The sequence below is a fragment of the Choloepus didactylus genome, chromosome 22 (assembly GCF_015220235.1).
Source record: "Choloepus didactylus isolate mChoDid1 chromosome 22, mChoDid1.pri, whole genome shotgun sequence".
NCBI classification, from domain to species: domain Eukaryota; kingdom Metazoa; phylum Chordata; class Mammalia; order Pilosa; family Megalonychidae; genus Choloepus; species Choloepus didactylus.
Window position 1 is genome coordinate 42,154,476 of NC_051328.1, and position 20,458 is coordinate 42,174,933.

General features: G+C 47.8%; 1 protein-coding gene across 1 annotated transcript in view; it reads right to left on the bottom strand.

Annotated features, from left to right (window-relative positions):
- The window catches only part of C22H16orf95 (chromosome 22 C16orf95 homolog), a 34,286-nt gene extending 13,828 nt beyond the window's left edge, over positions 1–20,458 (bottom strand). The window contains exons 1-4 of the mRNA XM_037816289.1: positions 19,979–20,458; positions 14,237–14,294; positions 12,383–12,422; positions 11,561–11,701 (exon numbers count right to left, since the gene is read on the bottom strand). Of these exons, the coding sequence (XP_037672217.1) occupies positions 11,561–11,701; positions 12,383–12,422; positions 14,237–14,294; positions 19,979–19,997 (258 nt within the window). The 5' untranslated portion in view covers positions 19,998–20,458. The remainder of the gene's footprint in view (positions 1–11,560; positions 11,702–12,382; positions 12,423–14,236; positions 14,295–19,978) is intronic.

A 20,458-nucleotide genomic window follows, 5' to 3' on the forward strand; every position in this document is an offset into this window, starting at 1 on the left:
GCCCCCATTCAGCCATCATTTGAGCAGACTGGGAGCCTCCCAACACAGCCCAGCAGCCCAGAACTGCCCTGGGGGGACGGCACTCACCTGTGACATAGCACAGTCATCCCTCAACAGAGGACCCGGGGTGCACAGCCTGGAAGAGGGGCCCACTTGCAAGTCTCAGGAGCCATAGGCCAATACCAAAGACTTGTGGGTCAGTGGCAGAGACAAACTGTGGCAGGACTGAACTGAAGGATTAGACTATTGCAGTAGCTTTAAAACTCTAGGATCATCAGGGAGATTTGATTGTTAGGGCCACCCCCCCTCCCCGACTTCCCAGAAACACGCCCCACATACAGGGCAGGCAACACCAACTACACACGCAAGCTTGGGACACCAATTGGGCCCCACAAGACTCACTCCCCCACTCACCAAAAGGCTAAGCAGGGGAGATCTGGCTTGTGGAGAACAGGTGGCTCGTGGACGCCACCTGCTGGTTAGTTAGAGAAAGTGTACTCCACGAAGCTGTAGATCTGATAAATTAGAGATAAGGACTTCAACTGGTCTACAAACCCTAAAAGAACCCTATCAAGGACAGCAAATGCCACGAGGCCAAAAACAACAGAAAATTATAAAGCATATGAAAAAACCAGACGATATGGATAACCCAAGCCCAAGCACCCAAATCAAAAGACCAGAAGAGACACACCTAGAGCAGCTACTCAAAGAACTAAAGATGAACAATGAGACCCTAGTACGGGATATGAAGGAAATCAAGAAGACCCTAGAAGAGCATAAAGAAGACATTGCAAGACTAAATAAAAAAATGGATGATCTTATGGAAATTAAAGAAACTGTTGACCAAATTAAAAAGATTCTGGACACTCATAGTACAAGACTAGAGGAAGTTGAACAACGAATCAGTGACCTGGAAGATGACAGAATGGAAAATGAAAGCATAAAAGAAAGAATGGGGAAAAAAATTGAAAAACTCGAAATGGACCTCAGGGATATGATAGATAATATGAAGCGTCCGAATATAAGACTCATTGGTGTCCCAGAAGGGGAAGAAAAAGGGTAAAGGTCTAGGAAGAGTATTCAAAGAAATTGTTGGGGAAAACTTCCCAAATCTTCTAAACAACATAAATACACAAATCATAAATGCTCAGCGAACTCCAAATAGAATAAATCCAAAAAAACCCACTCCGAGACATATACTGATCACACTGTCAAACATAGAAGAGAAGGAGCAAGTTCTGAAAGCAGCAAGAGAAAAGCAATTCACCACATACAAAGGAAACAGCATAAGACTAAGTAGTGACTACTCAGCAGCCACCATGGAGGCGAGAAGGCAATGGCACGATATATTTAAAATTCTGAGAGAGAGGAATTTCCAGCCAAGAATACTTTATCCAGCAAAGCTCTCCTTCAAATTTGAGGGAGAGCTTAAATTTTTCACAGACAAAGAAATGCTGAGAGAATTTGCTAACAAGAGACCTGCCCTACTGGAGATACTAAAGGGAGCCCTACAGACAGAGAAACAAAGACAGGACAGAGAGACTTGGAGAAAGGTTCAGTACTAAAGAGATTCGGTATGGGTACAATAAAGGATATTAATAGAGAGAGGGAAAAATATGGCAAACATAATCCAAAGGATAAGATGGCCGATTCAAGAAATGCCTTCACGGTTTTAACGTTGAATGTAAATGGATTAAACTCCCCAATTAAAAGATATAGATTCGCAGAATGGATCAAAAAAAATGAACCATCAATATGTTGCATACAAGAGACTCATCTTAGACACAGGGACACAAAGAAATTGAAAGTGAAAGGATGGAAAAAAATATTTCATGCAAGCTACAGCCAAAAGAAAGCAGGTGTAGCAATATTAATCTCAGATAAAATAGACTTCAAATGCAGGGATGTTTTGAGAGACAAAGAAGGCCACTACATACTAATAAAAGGGGCAATTCAGCAAGAAGAAATAACAATCGTAAATGTCTATGCACCCAATCAAGGTGCCACAAAATACATGAGAGAAACATTGGCAAAACTAAAGGAAGCAATTGATGTTTCCACAATAATTGTGGGAGACTTCAACACATCACTCTCTCCTATAGATAGATCAACCAGACAGAAGACCAATAAGGAAATTGAAAACCTAAACAATCTGATAAATGAATTAGATTTAACAGACATCTACAGGACATTACATCCCAAATCACCCGGATACACATACTTTTCTAGTGCTCACGGAACTTTCTCCAGAATAGATCATATGCTGGGACATAAAACAAGCCTCAATAAATTTAAAAAGATTGAAATTATTCAAAGCACATTCTCTGACCACAATGGAATACAATTAGAAGTCAATAACCATCAGAGACTTAGAAAATTCACAAATACCTGGAGGTTAAACAACACACTCCTAAACAATCAGTGGGTTAAAGAAGAAATAGCAAGAGAAATTGCTAATATATAGAGACGAATGAAAATGAGAACACAACATACCAAAACCTATGGGATGCAGCAAAAGCAGTGCTAAGGGGGAAATTTATAGCACTAAACGCATATATTAAAAAGGAAGAAAGAGCCAAAATCAAAGAACTAATGGATCAACTGAAGAAGCTAGAAAATGAACAGCAAACCAATCCTAAACCAAGTACAAGAAAAGAAATAACAAGGATTAAAGCAGAAATAAATGACATAGAGAACAAAAAAACAATAGAAAGGATAAATATCACCAAAGTTGGTTCTTTGAGAAGATCAACAAGATTGACAAGCCCCTAGCTAGACTGACAAAATCAAAAAGAGAGAAGACCCATATAAACAAAATAATGAATGAAAAAGGTGACATAACTGCAGATCCTGAAGAAATTAAAAAAATTATAAGAGGATATTATGAACAACTGTATGGCAACAAACTGGATAATGTAGAAGAAATGGACAATTTCCTGGAAACATATGAACAACCTAGACTGACCAGAGAAGAAATAGAAGACCTCAACCAACCCATCACAAGCAAAGAGATCCAATCAGTCATCAAAAATCTTCCCACAAATAAATGCCCAGGGCCAGATGGCTTCACAGGGGAATTCTACCAAACTTTCCAGAAAGAACTGACACCAATCTTACTCAAACTCTTTCAAAACATTGAAAAAAATGGAACACTACCTAACTCATTTTATGAAGCTAACATCAATCTAATACCAAAACCAGGCAAAGATGCTACAAAAAAGGAAAACTACCGGCCAATCTCCCTAATGAATATAGATGCAAAAATCCTCAACAAAATACTTGCAAATCGAATCCAAAGACACATTAAAAAAATCATACACCATGACCAAGTGGGGTTCATTCCAGGCATGCAAGGATGGTTCAACATCAGAAAAACAATCAATGTATTACAACACATTAAAAACTCGAAAGGAAAAAATCAATGGATCATCTCAATAGATGCTGAAAAAGCATTTGACAAAATCCAACATCCCTTTTTGATAAAAACACTTCAAAAGGTAGGAATTGAAGGAAACTTCCTCAACATGATAAAGAGCATATATGAAAAACCCACAGCCAGCATAGTACTCAATGGTGAGAGACTGAAAGCCCTCCCTCTAAGATCAGGAACAAGACAAGGATGCCCGCTGTCACCACTGTTATTCAACATTGTGCTGGAAGTGCTAGCCAGGGCAATCCGGCAAGACAAAGAAATAAAAGGCATCCAAATTGGAAAAGAAGAAGTAAAACTGTCATTGTTTGCAGATGATATGATCTTATATCTAGAAAACCCTGAGAAATCAACGATACACCTACTAGAGCTAATAAACAAATTTAGCAAAGTAGCGGGATACAAGATTAATGCACATAAGTCAGTAATGTTTCTATATGCTAGAAATGAACAAACTGAAGAGACACTCAAGAAAAAGATACCATTTTCAATAGCAACTAAAAAAATCAAGTACCTAGGAATCAACTTAACCAAAGAGGTAAAAGACCTATACAAAGAAAACTACATAACTCTACTAAAAGAAATAGAAGGGGACCTTAAAAGATGGAAAAATATTCCATGTTCATGGATAGGAAGGCTAAATGTCATTAAGATGTCAATTCTACCCAAACTCATCTACAGATTCAATGCAATCCCAATCAAAATTCCAACAACCTACTTTGCAGACTTGGAAAAGCTAGTTACCAAATTTATTTGGAAAGGGAAGATGCCTCGAATTGCTAAAGACACTCTAAAAAAGAAAAACGAAGTGGGAGGACTTACACTCCCTGACTTTGAAGCTTATTATAAAGCCACAGTTGCCAAGACAGCATGGTACTGGCACAAAGATAGACATATAGATCAATGGAATCGAATTGAGAATTCAGAGATAGACCCTCAGATCTATGGCCGACTGATCTTTGATAAGGCCCCCAAAGTCACCGAACTGAGCCATAATGGTCTTTTCAACAAATGGGGCTGGGAGAGTTGGATATCCATATCCAAAAGAATGAAAGAGGACCCCTACCCTCACCCCCTACACAAAAATTAACTCAAAATGGACCAAAGATCTCAATATAAAAGAAAGTACCATAAAACTCCTAGAAGATAATGTAGGAAAACATCTTCAAGACCTTGTATTAGGAGGCCACTTCCTAGACTTTACACCCAAAGCACAAGCAACAAAAGAGAAAATAGATAAATGGGAACTCCTCAAGCTTAGAAGTTTCTGCACCTCAAAGGAATTTCTCAAAAAGGTAAAGAGGCAGCCAACTCAATGGGAAAAAATTTTTGGAAACCATGTATCTGACAAAAGACTGATATCTTGCATATACAAAGAAATCCTACAACTCAATGACAATAGTACAGACAGCCCAATTATAAAATGGGCAAAAGATATGAAAAGACAGTTCTCTGAAGAGGAAATACAAATGACCAAGAAACACATGAAAAAATGTTCAGCTTCACTAGCTATTAGAGAGATGCAAATTAAGACCACAATGAGATACCATCTAACACCGGTTAGAATGGCTGCCATTAAACAAACAGGAAACTACAAATGCTGGAGGGGATGTGGAGAAATTGGAACTCTTATTCATTGTTGGTGGGACTGTATAATGGTTCAGCCACTCTGGAAGTCAGTCTGGCAGTTCCTTAGAAAACTAGATATAGAGCTACCATTCGATCCAGCGATTGCACTCCTCGGTATATACCCGGAAGATCGGAAAGCAGTGACACGAACAGATATCTGCACGCCAATGTTCATAGCAGCATTATTCACAATTGCCAAGAGATGGAAACAACCCAAATGTCCTTCAACAGATGAGTGGATAAATAAAATGTGGTATATACACACGATGGAATACTACGCGGCAGTAAGAAGGAACGATCTGGTGAAACATATGACAACATGGATGAACCGTGAAGACATAATGCTGAGCGAAATAAGCCAGGCACAAAAAGAGAAATATTATATGCTACCACTAATGTGAACTTTGAAAAATGTAAAACAAATGGTTTATAATGTAGAATGTAGGGGAACTAGCAGTAGAGAGCAATTAAGGAAGGGGGAACAATAATCCAGGAAGAACAGATAAGCTATTTAACGTTCTGGGGATGCCCAGAAATGACTATTGTCTGTTAATTTCTGATGGTTGTAGTAGGAACAAGTTCACTGAAATGTTGCTATATTATGTAACTTTCTTGGGGTAAAGTAGGAACATGTTGGAAGTTAAGCAGTTATCTTAGGTTAGTTGTCTTTTTCTTACTCCCTTGCTATGGTCTCTTTGAAATGCTCTTTTATTGTATGTTTGTTTTCTTTTTAACTTTTTTTTTCATACAGGTGATTTGAAAAAAGAAGGGAAAGTTAAAAAAAAAAAAAAAAAAAAAAAAAAAAGACAAACAAGGGGAAAAAAAAAAAAAAAAAAAAAAAGATGTAGTGCCCCCTTGAGGAGCCTGTGGAGAATGCAGGGGTATTCGCCTACCCCACCTCCATGGTTGCTAACATGACCACAGACATGGGGGACTGGTGGTTTGATGGGTTGAGCCCTCTACCATAAGTTTTACCCTTGGGAAGACGGTTGCTGCAAAGGAGAGGCTAGGCCTCCCTGTATTTGTGCCTAAGAGTCTCCTCCTGAATGCCTCTTTGTTGCTCAGATGTGGCCCTCTCTCTCTGGCTAAGCCAACTTGAAAGGTGAAATCACTGCCCTCCCCCCTACGTGGGATCAGACACCCAGGGAAGTGAATCTCCCTGGCAACGTGGAATATGACTCCCAGGGAGGAATGTAGACCTGGCACCGTGGGACGGAGAACATCTTCTTGACCAAAAGGGGGATGTGAAAGGAAATGAAATAAGCTTCAGTGGCAGAGAGATTCCAAAAGGAGCCGAGAGGTCACTCTGGTGGGCACTCTTATGCACACTTTAGACAACCCTTTTTAGGTTCTAAAGAATTGGGGTAGCTGGTGGTGGATACCTGAAACTATCAAACTACAACCCAGAACCCATGAATCTCGAAGACAGTTGTATAAAAATGTAGCTTATGAGGGGTGACAATGGGATTGGGAAAGCCATAAGGACCAAACACCACTTTGTCTAGTTTATGGATGGATGTGTAGAAAAGTAGGGGAAGGAAACAAACAGACAAAGGTACCCAGTGTTCTTTTTTACTTCAATTGCTCTTTTTCACTCTAATTATTATTCTTGTTATTTTTGTGTGTGTGCTAATGAAGGTGTCAGGGATTGATTTAGGTGATGAATGTACAACTATGTAATGGTACTGTAAACAATCGAAACTACAATTTGTTTTGTATGACTGCGTGGTATGTGAATATATCTCAATAAAATGATGATTAAAAAAAAAAAAAAAAAAAAAAAAAAAGAAGAAGAAATAGCAAGAGAAATTGCTAAATATATAGAGACGAATGAAAATGGGAACACAACATACCAAAACCTATGGGATGCAGCAAAAGCAGTGCTGAGGGGGAAATTTATAGCACTAAACACATATATTAAAAAGGAAGAAAGAGCCAAAATCAAAGAACTAATGGATCAACTGAAGAAGCTAGAAAATGAACAGCAAACCAATCCTAAACCAAGTAGAAGAAAAGAAATAACAAGGATTAAAGCAGAAATAAATGACATAGAGAACAAAAAAACAATAGAGAGGATAAATATCACCAAAAGTTGGTTCTTTGAGAAGATCAACAAGATTGACAAGCCCCTAGCTAGACTGAAAAAATCAAAAAGAGAGAAGACCCATATAAACAAAATAATGAATGAAAAAGGTGACATAACTGCAGATCCTGAAGAAATTTAAAAAATTATAAGAGGATACTATGAACAACTGTATGCCAACAAACTGGATAATGTAGAGGAAATGGACAATTTCCTGGAAACATATGAACAACCTAGACTGACCAGAGAAGAAATAGAAGACCTCAATCAACCCATCACAAGCAAACAGATCCAGTCAGTCATCAAAAATCTTCCCACAAATAAATGCCCAGGGCCAGATGGCTTCACAGGGGAATTCTACCAAACTTTCCAGAAAGAACTGACACCAATCTTACTCAAACTCTTTCAAAACATTGAAGAAAATGGAACACTACCTAACTCATTTTATGAAGCTAACATCAATCTAATACCAAAACCAGGCAAAGATGCTACAAAAAAAGGAAAACTACCGGCCAATCTCCCTAATGAATATAGATGCAAAAATCCTCAACAAAATACTTGCAAATCGAATCCAAAGACACATTAAAAAAATCATACACCAAGACCAAGTGGGGTTCATTCCAGGCATACAAGGATGGTTCAACATAAGAAAATCAATCAATGTATTACAACACATTAAAAATTCAAAAGGGAAAAATTAAATGATCATCTCAATAGATACTGAAAAAGCATTCAACAAAATCCAACATCCATTTTTGATAAAAACACTTCAAAAGGTAGGAATTGAAGGAAACTTCCTTAACATGATAAAGAGCACATATGAAAAACCCACAGCCAGCATAGTACTCAATGGTGAGAGACTGAAAGCCTTCCCTCTAAGATCAGGAACAAGACAAGGATGCCCGCTGTCACCACTGTTATTCAACATTGTGCTGGAAGTGCTAGCCAGGGCAATCCGGCAAGACAAAGAAATAAAAGGCACCCAAATTGGAAAAGAAGAAGTAAAACTGTTATTGTTTGCAGATGATATGATCTTATATCTGGAAAACCCTGAGAAATCGACGATACAGTTACGAGAGCTAATAAACAAATTTAGCAAAGTAGCGGGATACAAGATTAATGCACATAAGTCAGTAATGTTTCTATATGCTAGAAATGAACAAACTGAAGAGACACTCAAGAAAAAGATACCATTTTCAATAGCAACTAAAAAAATCAAGTACCTAGGAATAAACTTAACCAAAGATGTAAAAGACCTATACAAAGAAAACTACGTAACTCTACTAAAAGAAATAGAAGGGGACCTTAAAAGATGGAAAAATATTCCATGTTCATGGATAGGGAGGCTAAATGTCATTAAGATGTCAATTCTACCCAAACTCATCTACAGATTCAATGCAATCCCAATCAAAATTCCAACAACCTACTTTGCAGACTTGGAAAAGCTAGTTATCAAATTTATTTGGAAAGGGAAGATGCCTCGAATTGCTAAAGACATTCTGAAAAAGAAAAACGAAGTGGGAGGACTTACACTCCCTGACTTTGAAGCTTATTATAAAGCCACAGTTGTCAAAACAGCATGGTACTGGCACAAAGATAGACATATAGATCAATGGAATCGAATTGAGAATTCAGAGATAGACCCTCAGATCTATGGCCGACTGATCTTTGATAAGGCCCCCAAAGTCACTGAACTGAGCCATAATGGTCTATTCAACAAATGGGGCTGGGAGAGTTGGATATCCATATCCAAAAGAATGAAAGAGGACCCCTACCTCACACCCTACACAAAAATTAACTCAAAATGGATGAAAGATCTCAATATAAAAGAAAGTACCATAAAACTCCTAGAAGATAATGTAGGAAAACATCTTCAAGACGTTGTATTAGGCGGTCACTTCCTAGACTTTACACCCAAAGCACAAGCAACAAAAGAAAAAATAGATAAATGGGAACTCCTCAAGCTTAGAAGTTTCTGCACCTCAAAGGAATTTCTCAAAAAGGTAAAGAAGCAGCCAACTCAATGGGAAAAAATTTTTGGAAACCATGTATCTGACAAAAGACTGATATCTTGCATATATAAAGAAATTCTACAACTCAATGACAATAGTACAGACAGCCCAATTATAAAATGGGCAAAAGATATGAAAAGACAGTTCTCTGAAGAGGAAATACAAATGGCCAAGAAACACATGAAAAAATGTTCAGCTTCACTAGCTATTAGAGAGATGCAAATTAAGACCACAATGAGATATCATCTAACACCTATTAGAGTGGCTGCCATTAAACAAACAGGAAACTACAAATGCTGGAGGGGATGTGGAGAAATTGGAACTCTTATTCATTGTTGGTGGGACTGTATAATGGTTCAGCCACTCTGGAAGTCAGTCTGGAAGTTCCTTAGAAAACTAGATATAGAGTTACCATTCGATCCAGCGATTGCACTTCTCGGTATATACCCGGAAGATCGGAAAGCAGTGACACGAACAGGTATCTGCACGCCAATGTTCATAGCAGCATTATTCACAATTGCCAAGAGATGGAAACAACCCAAATGTCCTTCAACAGATGAGTGGATAAATAAAATGTGGTATATACACATGATGGAATACTACGCGGCAGTAAGAAGGAACGATCTCGTGAAACATATGAGAACATGGATGAACCTTGAAGACATAATGCTGAGCGAAATAAGCCAGGCACAAAAAGAGAAATATTATATGCTACCACTAATGTGAACTTTGAAAAATGTAAAGCAAATGGTCTATAATGTAGAATGTAGGGGAACTAGCAATAGAGAGCAATTAAGGAAGGGGGTACAATAATCCAAGAACAGATAAGCTATTTAACGTTCTGGGAATGCCCAGGAATGACAATGGTCCGTTAATTTCTGATGGGTATAGTAGGAGCAAGTTCACAGAAATGTTGCTATATTAGGTAACTTTCTTGGGGTAAAGTAGGAACAGGTTGGAAGTAAAGCAGTTATCTTAGGTTAGTTGTCTTTTTCTTATTCCCTTGTTATGGTCTCTTTGAAATGTTCTTTTATTGTATGTTTTTCTTTTTCTTTTTTTTTTTTTTTTAATTTTTTTTTTCCATACAGTTGATTTAAAAAGGAAAAAAAGGTTTAAAAAAAAAGGAAGAAAAAAAAAAACAAGGAAAAAAATATGTAGAGCCCCCTTGAGGAGACTGTGGAGAATGCAGGGGTATTCGCCTAACCCACCTCCATGGTTGCTAACATGACCACAGACATAGGGGACTGGTGGGTTGATGGGTTGAGCCCTCTACCATAGGTTTTACCCTTGGGAAGACGGTTGCTGCAAAGGAGAGGCTAGGCCTCCCTATAATTGTGCCTAAGAGCCTCCTCCCGAATGCCTCTTTGTTGCTCAGATGTGGCCCTCTCTCTCTAGCTAAGCCAACTTGAAAGGTGAAATCACTGCCCTCCCCCCTACGTGGGATCAGACACCCAGGGGAGTGAATCTCCCTGGCAACGTGGAATATGACTCCCGGGGAGGAATGTAGACCTGGCATCGTGGGACGGAGAACATCTTCTTGACCAAAAGGGGGATGTGAAAGGAAATGAAATAAGCTTCAGTAGCAGAGAGATTCCAAAAGGAGCCGAGAGGTCACTCTGGTGGGCACTCTTACGCACACTTTAGTCAACCCTTTTTAGGTTCTAAAGAATTGGGGTAGCTGGTGGTGGATACCTGAAACTATCAAACTACAACCCAGAACCCATGAATCTCGAAGACAATTGTATAAAAATGTAGCTTATGAGGGGTGACAATGGGATTGGGGAAGCCACAAGGACCACACTCCACTTTGTCTAGTTTATGGATGGATGAGTAGAAAAATAGGGGAAGGAAACAAGCAAACAAACAAAGGTACCCAGTGTTCTTTTTTACTTCAATTGCTCTTTTTCACTTTAATTATTATTCTTATTATTTTTGTGTGTGTGCTAATGAAGGTGTCAGGGATTGATTTAGGTGATGAATGTACAACTATGTAATGGTACTGTGAACAATCGAAAGTACGATTTGTTTTGTATGACTGCGTGGTATATGAATATATCTCAATAAAATGAAGATAAAAAAAACGGTGCTAGGACAATTGGATATCTATGTGCCAAAAAAAAAAAAAAAAAAAAAAATTCAATCTGTACCTCACACCATATACAAAAATTAACACAAAATGAATCAGAGACTGTAGTGATGGTTCCGTGGACAGATACCATCAAAACTTACCAAATGGTTCACTTCCCATATGTGCATTTTATTTCATGTCAAGTACGGCTCATAAATCTGGTTGTCTCCCAGAAATGTTTAAATATCATTCATATAATCTTTATAATTCTGGGGGTTGCCTGGTCCCCTGAAGCTCGCCTGGACCCCAGGTGAAGAACCCCTGGCTAAGTGGCTTACCTGCTTTCGGGGTCTCAGGGACAGAGGGACCCAGTAAGGCAGCACTGCCTCAGCCCCGGGCACGGGCAGGCAGCCCCCGAATTTGGCCTGGCACTCACAGCAGGTGGGCTTTCGGTGACCGGTGCTGGGAACAAGGCACACCTGAGCAAGATACAGAAAAAAAGAGAACTGGGCATAAGACTGCATTGGGTGGGATCCAAGGAACGTTCCAGACCAAGGAACCAGCCTCAGAGGAAGCCAAGGAGAGGCAGGGGGCCCCGGTGCGGCGGGGGCGCTTCTCAGAGACAGGCAAGCCACTGTGACCGCCCCAAGTCCTCCACAGCCATTCGGGGCGGGGGGGCGGCCAGTAGGCCAGGTGCTGGGATGCCCACCCGCTCACTGCCCTGTGACCCCAAGCAAGTCTCAGGTGCCACCTCTGAACACGGGGAGATGCACCCAACTGTACTGGGGCTGGGGGCCGAGGGCAGCTCTCGCCGTGGGTATTTGCGCCGTGTCTGCATGGGGGGCTTGGGGGCCTGTGGAGGGCCCTCCTTGTCTCCCTTGATCCTCACAGCGAACCTGCAGGGAGGAAGGAGGGGGCTACAGTGTCTCTGCAGCTGATGGAGAGCGTGAGCCCCGAGCAGGTGGACGGGGCGGTCCTCCCAGGCTCCTGAGTACCTGGGGGGCTGTCAGGAGCTCGGGAGCACCGGGGGCTCTGTGTGAAGATTTTCGGGGCTTGCACGTCCCTGTCTGCACCGCTCAGGAGATGCTGCTTCTCCCCACACCCCGTGCACACCCAGGCGAGGTGGGTGGGCAAAGTAGCTAAGGGTTTGCTTTACTCACCGAGTGGGCCTCTTTCTGGAAGATTTGAAGTGTGCTCCTCCTAGGAAAAAAGAAGAGAAAGGCTTAGAACATTCCAGGCTTTGGGTGTGGGGCAGCCGCCTTGGGAGTGACTCGTGTCACTGAATCCCAGTGTGGAGGGGGTGCGAGGAGGCCTCGGAAGCAGACGTGCACTCGTGTGTTGCAGTCTGGGGGTTCCCCGTGGGGGGCTGGTGTGGAACCCCACATTCCTGAGCCCACTTGCTTCAAGCACGCTCCAGGTAAACATGTGCCAGGCCCGCCAGGGAAGGAGGGAGTGCCCCAAGATGGTGAGAGCCTCAGGGGGCAGAGCTGCCAACCAAGGCGCGAGATGCCTTATCGGAGGCCCCCGAGCCGACTCGGAACCCTGGAGGAAATCGTCCAAAGTGGGCAGTTGGTGAAACTCCCCTCCGTGTAACCCTCTGACCACCTTGCCCTGGGGGCCGCAGAGCCTCGGGGGACCACGCCGTGCCACCCTCTCCCGCTCTCCCCACAGTGATGCCAGGACTGTGGCCATGGGCAGCGTCCCCATGGGGCCGGAGTTTGTGAGCAGCGACGCCACAACGGGCCTTGGCGCCTGGAAAGCGTAAGCGCAGCAGTGTGTTTCTGAGTTTTCATTACTGTCATAGTAATCTTATTGTTGGCATTTTAGAGTAACTCTTGGAGTAATAGCTTCAGGCTGGTGAGCTCGTTGCCCAGCTCAGCACCCAAGGCCCCTCCTGGTGACGCCAGCCCGGCCGTCCCCTCGGGGGCCCACACCCACCCCTCGCAACCCACCTGGTCTCAGAGACGGGCTCAGAAGCGCGTCAGGACCCCAAGCAGGCCAACGCGTTGGCAGGATTGGAAAAGAAAATCCCTGTTTCTGTCTGGGTTGCTAACCTGATAGCCTGTAAACCTCAAGAGCACCCAGAGGTCCTACTGGGGGCACGAGGACAGCACAAAGAAAGCAAGGCCGAGCCCCGGAGAGACACAGCTCCCCGGCCACACCTGTGAGCTCCTGGCCCAGCGGCCGGAAGCCTGCCCCGGGCATTTTCGGTTATCCGAAACAACACGTTGCCTTTTTGAGTTAACTCCATGTAGACGCGGCTTCTGTCCGCTCCTAGATGTGCAATCCCTGCGGGACCTGGGGTGGCCGGGTGAGGTTCAGCGTTGGCAGGGAGCAGCCACGGATGCGCTTGCGTGTCCCGACGCGTCTGTGCGGGAGGGAGGTCAGGCGCACAGAACCCAACAGAAACCTGAGGGTCAACAAGGCCAGGTGCGGCTCCGATAACATGATGATGAAGATGGTGTCAACAAAACACGGAGAGTAACTCACACCCGCTTCCCTTTTTTAGTTTATAAGCACATCACCTGCACAGTCTCCAACCTCCCCCACTGCCAGCCGGTCCCTTACAGGAATCTCTGTCCTCACAGCAGAGTCTCCACCTGCCCCACCCGGCCCCCTTGGAGGCTGGGCACCCCCAGGCTCTGCTCCACAGCCCCTCCTGCAGGGGCTCCCCAAGCCCGCCTCAGCCGACGGGCGCACACAGAGCCCAGCAGGTGCTGCCTTCTGGGAAGCTGACCCACGCTGGCTGCGACTGCTCCAAACCAGGCACCAGGGCTGGGAGGTCAGGGGTCCCTGGGCTGGGCTCCAGTTGTCCAGTTTGGGGCACAGGGCAGGGAGCAGAGGCAGGGGGCAGGGGGGCAGGGGGAAGGAGGCTGAGCCAGCCAGGGATGGGGGAGCAGAAGTGAGAGACGCCGAATCCTTCTCATCACTTGCCCCTTTCGTGGGCCTGGGCTGAGTGGGCCTCAGTTCCTCACAAGCCCCCCATCCCTGACCCCTGAAGAAAACCCACTCACCATTTCTGCCGGATGGGCTTGTGGGTCTGCAGGGCTCCCAGCCCTGGGTTTCTATTCCCTAGAAAGGAGAGAGAGAGAGTCGGAACCGGCGTCTGTGTGGGGCTGCCAGGTAAGACACAGGACACCCAGGCAAACTTGAATTTCAGATAAAGGACAAGTAATTTTTTTTTTTTTTTTTTTTTGAGTATGCACCACTGAGCTGCAAGACAACAAAGGCATTTATTGGGGTCTCAGAATTGCAATTCGGGAGCACAGATTGAGGTGGCAGCCCAAATCGCACCCTGCCGTGGCATTTTCAGGCCACGGTTTTTTAAGAAAAAGACCAGACAAGTTGTTTGTGGTTGTTGGATACCTGGGGGCTCCGACTCGCCCTCAGGTGAACCGAGCTCCTCACCTGTGGTCCACTCGACCGCACCCGCTTTGCTGCCGCCGCCGGTTGTGGGGAGTGGCTGACACTTGCCTACGAGTGATCTCCAGAACGATCTCCTGACTCTGTTTGAAATCTCTTAGCCATAGCAACTCTTTTTTTTTTTTTTTTAGTTCTTTTTATAAATGTCTGGGGGACACTTAATGTTAAAATTTATTCATCGTTTATCTGACATTCAAATTTAACTGGGTATCCTGTAGTTTCATTTGCTAAATCTGGCCATCCCGTCATGGGCTCAAATTGCGACTTTTATAGAAATGTGCACTTCTTGAGTAACGTGGAGTTTAAAAGGATTTTAGCATGACCGTGGAACTCATAATAGCTGTCACCCAGAGTCTGGGGTGCCGTTTGAATTAGTCTCCCCTCTCCACCCTCCCTCCTCATGTGTAAGGGTGTGTGCACGCATGCACACGTTGTGTGCTTTGGGCAGTGGCTGAAGTGAAGCCAGGATCTGTGTCCCTGCATTTTAATAAGGCGAAGTGCTTTGTAATGCTCTAAATATGTTCCTTCAGCTTATCTCCAACTCCAATTTGTATTTCTTGGAAATGGTTGGATTTTCCCCCCTTCCAGGTTTTGCATGCTGACTTTAATATTCGCAATGAATCCCAGGGTTCGCGCAGACCAGCCTGCGTGCTGACGTGAGGACGAGGGGCTGCATCTCGGCCTGGAGCCAATGGGGCACTCCTGGCTGCCTTGTCACGGCCGCCTTGTCACGCCGGTGAAGATCCCAAGCCAGGGGGAGCCTCCAGCCAGGAATGCTCGTGGGCTACGTAGCCAGCACCACACTGACCGCCCCGGGCCCCCAGCAGGTCAGCCACGGGGAGCTCGCCCCACACGCAAGCGCGTGTCACAGGTGTAAGTGCCGTCACTGCTGGTTTCTTTAGGGCTGAGGACAGTTTCCACGGCCCTCGCCCGACCAGCCTCTCTCTTACTTCAGGTCGTCTTGAGTCTCCCGGCCTCGGAGCAGCTCTCGGGCTCCTGGCACCCCCACTGACCGGTGCCACCCCTCCACTGGACAGCTGCTGTTTCACGTCAGAGTAACTCATCACGTGCACACACGCCAGCAGGGCTGAGCTAAGGGCCTGCAGTACCAGCTTTGTCCAGGAAGTGGCAGCTGCAGCTCTCGCGTGTCGCTCACGGAGATGTAAACTGACGCCACCCCTCAGCCGTCCGGCAGCATCCACAAAGCCTATCCCCACGATCACCCCAAGACCCAGCGCTCCTCAGCCGGTGGGCCCAAGAGGGACGGGAGCCTGGGGCCTCCAAAGCCACAGACAAGAACACCCACGGCAGCGTTCCTCAAAGAGCTCCGGATTGGCAAGGTCCCGAGAGTCCACCCACAGGAAAGGCTGAGAGAGAAACCACTGCACATTCCCGCGGAGACGCAACGCAACAGCGAAGGGGAGGCCGCGACCACGACGCCCGGCAGCACGGGGGCACTGAGAGGCCCAGGGCGCACATGGGGTCCACGTGCCCGACGTTCATAGGCACGAAAGTCACTCCAGCAACGCAGGCCGCAGCCCCATGGCGACCCCCCGCCCCTGCCCCAGGTGTCCCAAGTCAGGAGGGCCCAGCTACAAACCCCCACTGGCCACTCACCCACTGTGTGTGGCCATCGCCGCCTCTCCTGAGCCTCGGTTCTCACCTGCGAGATGGTGACAACTGAATCGACACCCCGGGCGGCCGGCACGGTCAGGCCCGATGACCCCAGCAGAGCTGGGGAGACGGCCGGGCAGGGGAGGCCGATGGCCGCCAGGGCCAGTGCTGGGGTCGGTTCCTCCGTTTCCCTCTTCCCTTCCCGGGCCCCGGGAGGGCCAGCAGCCTGCCCCACGCTCGTCCTCCAGCCCGAGTGCTGGGATGGGGGCGAGGGTGCTCGGGAAGAGGCAGAATTCCTTCCAGCAGCACCGGGTAGAGGGTGTTCCCAAACGAGCTCCAGTCCCCCCAGAGAGGGAGGAGGAGCAGAGGCGGAGTTGGGGAGTCCCGGAGTGGGGGCCCCCAGGCCTAGGGAAGCTGCTCAGTCCCAGAGACAAGGCTGCAGGGGCCTCTCAGGCCCGGGGCCACTGAGGGCCACGGGGAGACGAGTGAGGCCTGTGTTTGCCTGCACCCCCGGGGCTGTGTCTGCCCCGAGGGCCGCCTTTGGAGTCGAGCCTAGCCATTCGCAGATTCCATACTTGGGAATTTGCCTACTGCTAAAATTTGTTTGTAACCCCCAAATCAATACTTGTGCATCCACAGTCACTTGCAGACGTGCAAAGAATAGCAACAAATACGAGTTGCCCAAGCAAGGCAACTTGCGAGGCCTTCTTGTTGCAGCTCCCACCGTGGACATGTGCCCTTGTACGGCATGCTTAGTGTGGTTGCAGCATTTCTGTGCTTTTTCTTGGTGATTTTGCTGTTTAAAATGCTCCTGAGCGTGGTGCTGCAGTGCCGCCTGGCGTTCCGAAGCACACGAAGGCTGGGCTGGGCCCTACGGGGAAACGCATGTCCTGAGCTGCGTCTGGGTGTGGGTTGTGGGCTGCCTGCCGTGAGTTCAGTGTCAACCACACAACAGCGTGTGTCACCTGAGCTGTCTTTAGGCAGAAGCGCAAGAGCCAAGGTTGCCAGGCGATGGACTGACCAGTGATGAGAACCGTGCAGCCAGCAGCTTGCAGGACCCTCAGCCAGGGCCCCAGGAGCTGTGGTCCAGATTCGCTAATTCGGGGTTCGTGGAGGCTTTGTAGAACACGAGTGCTGCAGGTAACGCGAATCAAGTGTACTAATTTGCACAAGGACGTGCTGGGCCTGCAGGGATGCCTGACACCCGAGCCCCCGGAGCCCCCAGGCCCGAGGGTGGCGCAGACCTGGCCAGATGGGGAAGGAGAGCCCAGTGGGCCTGGGGACCTCGCAGGGAGCTGCCCTGTCCCCTCTGCACTCTATCCCACATGCCAACGCCCCCGATGCTCATCGCTGCCTGACGCCTCGTCACCGCCCCCGGGAGCAGCCCCCAGCAACGCTGTGTGGCAGGACCACTGTGCCGGTTTGAATGTATTGTGTCCCCCAAATGCCATTATCATTGTGGTCTTGTGGGACAGACGTTTTGGTGCTGGTTAGATTTGCTTGGAATGTGCCCCACCCAGCTGTGGGTGGTGACTTTGGTGGGATACTCCCATGGAGGTGTGACCCCACCCGTTCAGGGTGGGCCTTGATCAGTGGAGCCATATAAAACGTGCTGACTCAAAGAGACTGAAGGGAGTGCAGCTGTGAGTGACGTTTTGAAGAGGAGCAAGCTTGCTAGAGAGGAACATCCCGGGAGAAAGCCATTTTTGAAACCAGAACTTTGGAGCAGACGCCAGCCATGTGCCTTCCCAGCTAACAGAGGTTTTCCGGATACCATTTGCCATCCTCCAGGGAAGGTACTTGATTACTGATGTGTTACCTTGGACACTTTATGGCCTTAAGACTGTAACTGTATAGCCAAATAAACCCCCATTTTATAAAAGCCTATCCATCTCTGGTGTTTTGCATTCTGCAGCATTAGCAGACTAGAACAACCACCAAGGTGTGCCCGGCACCCCACAGGATGAACCCCCGCCACCCACACCTGTGACCTTGTGGATGACACACTTGGTGCCAGCCCCTCCCTTCCCTGCCTCACTCCCCCTCCCCACCACAGTCCCCCCGACAACCTCCCCATAACCGACGTGCAGAACCCTGTCTCAGGTCTGCTTGCAGGAGACCCCTTCCCGCCGCCCCGGCTGCCACGCCTGCTGCTGGATGGTGGCAAAGCCTCGTGCCCCCTCCATCTGTCCTGCAGACGGCGGCAAAGCCCAGGGCCACACGGGCTCAGCCCGCCGCAGCGCGACGACCTGGGGGAAAGCTGGGGGCTGCAGGGGGCCGTGGGCACTGCCACACATGCTGCAGCAGTGGGCTGAGGTGGCAGGGGGCTGAGCAAGCGCCGCAGAACGGATTTCTAAAGCCCCTGGTGGGTGCAGGTGACTGGTCACCAGTCGGCACAGAGGGGCAACAGCTGCCCGTCCAAGGTGCCGGTGAGACGCCACATCAGGTCACCAGGAGATGGAGGGTGCAGACCACCCTGCAGGCCCCGCTCTCAGCCTTGGGGCTCCTCAAAGATTTTACCATGTGGGGGGCGGGGGCAAAAGAAAAGGAGGAAATGAAAACGCCTTCAGGGGCACCTGCAGCACACGCTCGCCATCGCCAAAACATGGAGCCGCCCAGATGCCCGTCAGCAGACGAGTCACCGCGCGAGGCCCAGCGCGCCCTGTGGCACCAGGGGCCCCCGCGGGTGAACACGGAAGAAAGGCGCTCAGGGGAGGAGGCCACAGAGGTCCACGTGCCGCCTGAGGCCATCCAGGCGCAGTGTCCAGAGCGGGGAATCTCCAGGGACAAGAGCAGATCAGCATCGCTTTGGGCTGCGAGGGCGGGAGGTGGGATGGAGAGAGGCGGGTGAAGGGCACAGAGCACAGCTTGCTTTCTGAAGAGATGAAAATGTTCTAAAAGTACCGGGTGATGGCGCACACGCCTGCAAATATACCATAAACCACTGCGTTGTGCGCCTGGGTTGGGTGAGTTGTGTGGCGTGCAGATTATATCTCAATAAAGTCATTTTCAAAAAGAAAGAAAAGGCGCTGGCTTCCCTTCAAGTGGGGTCCTGACGCCCTGTAGGAGCCGCGCTGGGCTGCCTGCAGGGGGCAACAAGGCAGACGTGAGACGCGTCCTCCAGGGCACGGCCACAGCGGAGCTACCACAGTGCCAGCGTAGACGCCACCTGCACCAAAGAACCCCCTGGGAAGGTGACCCCAGCCGTCCGCACGCTGCCCCGCGGTGGGGTCGCCCACATCCCACGGCCACAGCTTCTGTGTTCTTTGAAAATCTTTATTCCCAAACCATGTACCATGAGCAATCCAGAAAAGAACCAAAAAGCTTGCGTTTCGTTTCGAGGTCAGCTTATTATTTCAGCGTAGCCTGGCCTAACTGACCCATGACAGGCATAGAAAAAGAATTGCATAAATCCAAACTCCAGAGGCAAAGGAGACATAATTTTAAAATAAAATATAAGAAATATAACTTAAAAAATCTCTCGTCCCTCCACTGGGCACCTTTGGGGTTTCCGCGGGGTGGAGCAGCCCCCTCCCCAGCTGGGCAGCCAGCGGAGGGGTCCGGACCCGTCACTTTAACCCAACTTCATGCAACTGCCCCCAGGACACGGGATCTGACTTTGTCATCCTGAGTGAGGAGCCCCCTGCCCTGTCGCCGCCCCCCACCCACGACTGCCCCCCGCAGCGTCCGTCTGCACAGCTCTGCTGCCGTGACCTTACCCCGTCCTCCTGGAGCCATGCGCGGCGTCAGGGCCCCCCACTCTCCGCGTCTCTCCGACCAGGCATCCTCCAGGCCTCTCCTCCGGCCGCCCGGCTGACCTCGGCGTCTCCCTCACTTTGGCCCTGCGATCTGCTGGGGGACAGGGAATCACCGTCACCATCCTCCTTGCTGTCATCTGAGCCGTGTAAAACAGGCCTGGCCCAAGCAGGACACCCAGGCTCTGAGGGGGTCTCTGCCGGTTACCAGCTGCTCTCTCACTGCCTGGCACACACACCTCCACCCGCCGCACGGCACCAATCACCGAAAACTCATCTAGAAGAAGACGGGCTCCCACCGGCCTGGCTCCCCGCTTCCACGCAAGGAGACAGTGTTCCACTGGAACTCTGGAATCTTGGGGACAGAGAAGAGTGAAGCCCGTGGTGATGAGGCCAGCAGCCCTGGCTTCAGGTGGCCCCCAGTCCCGTCCCTGCACCCTGGAG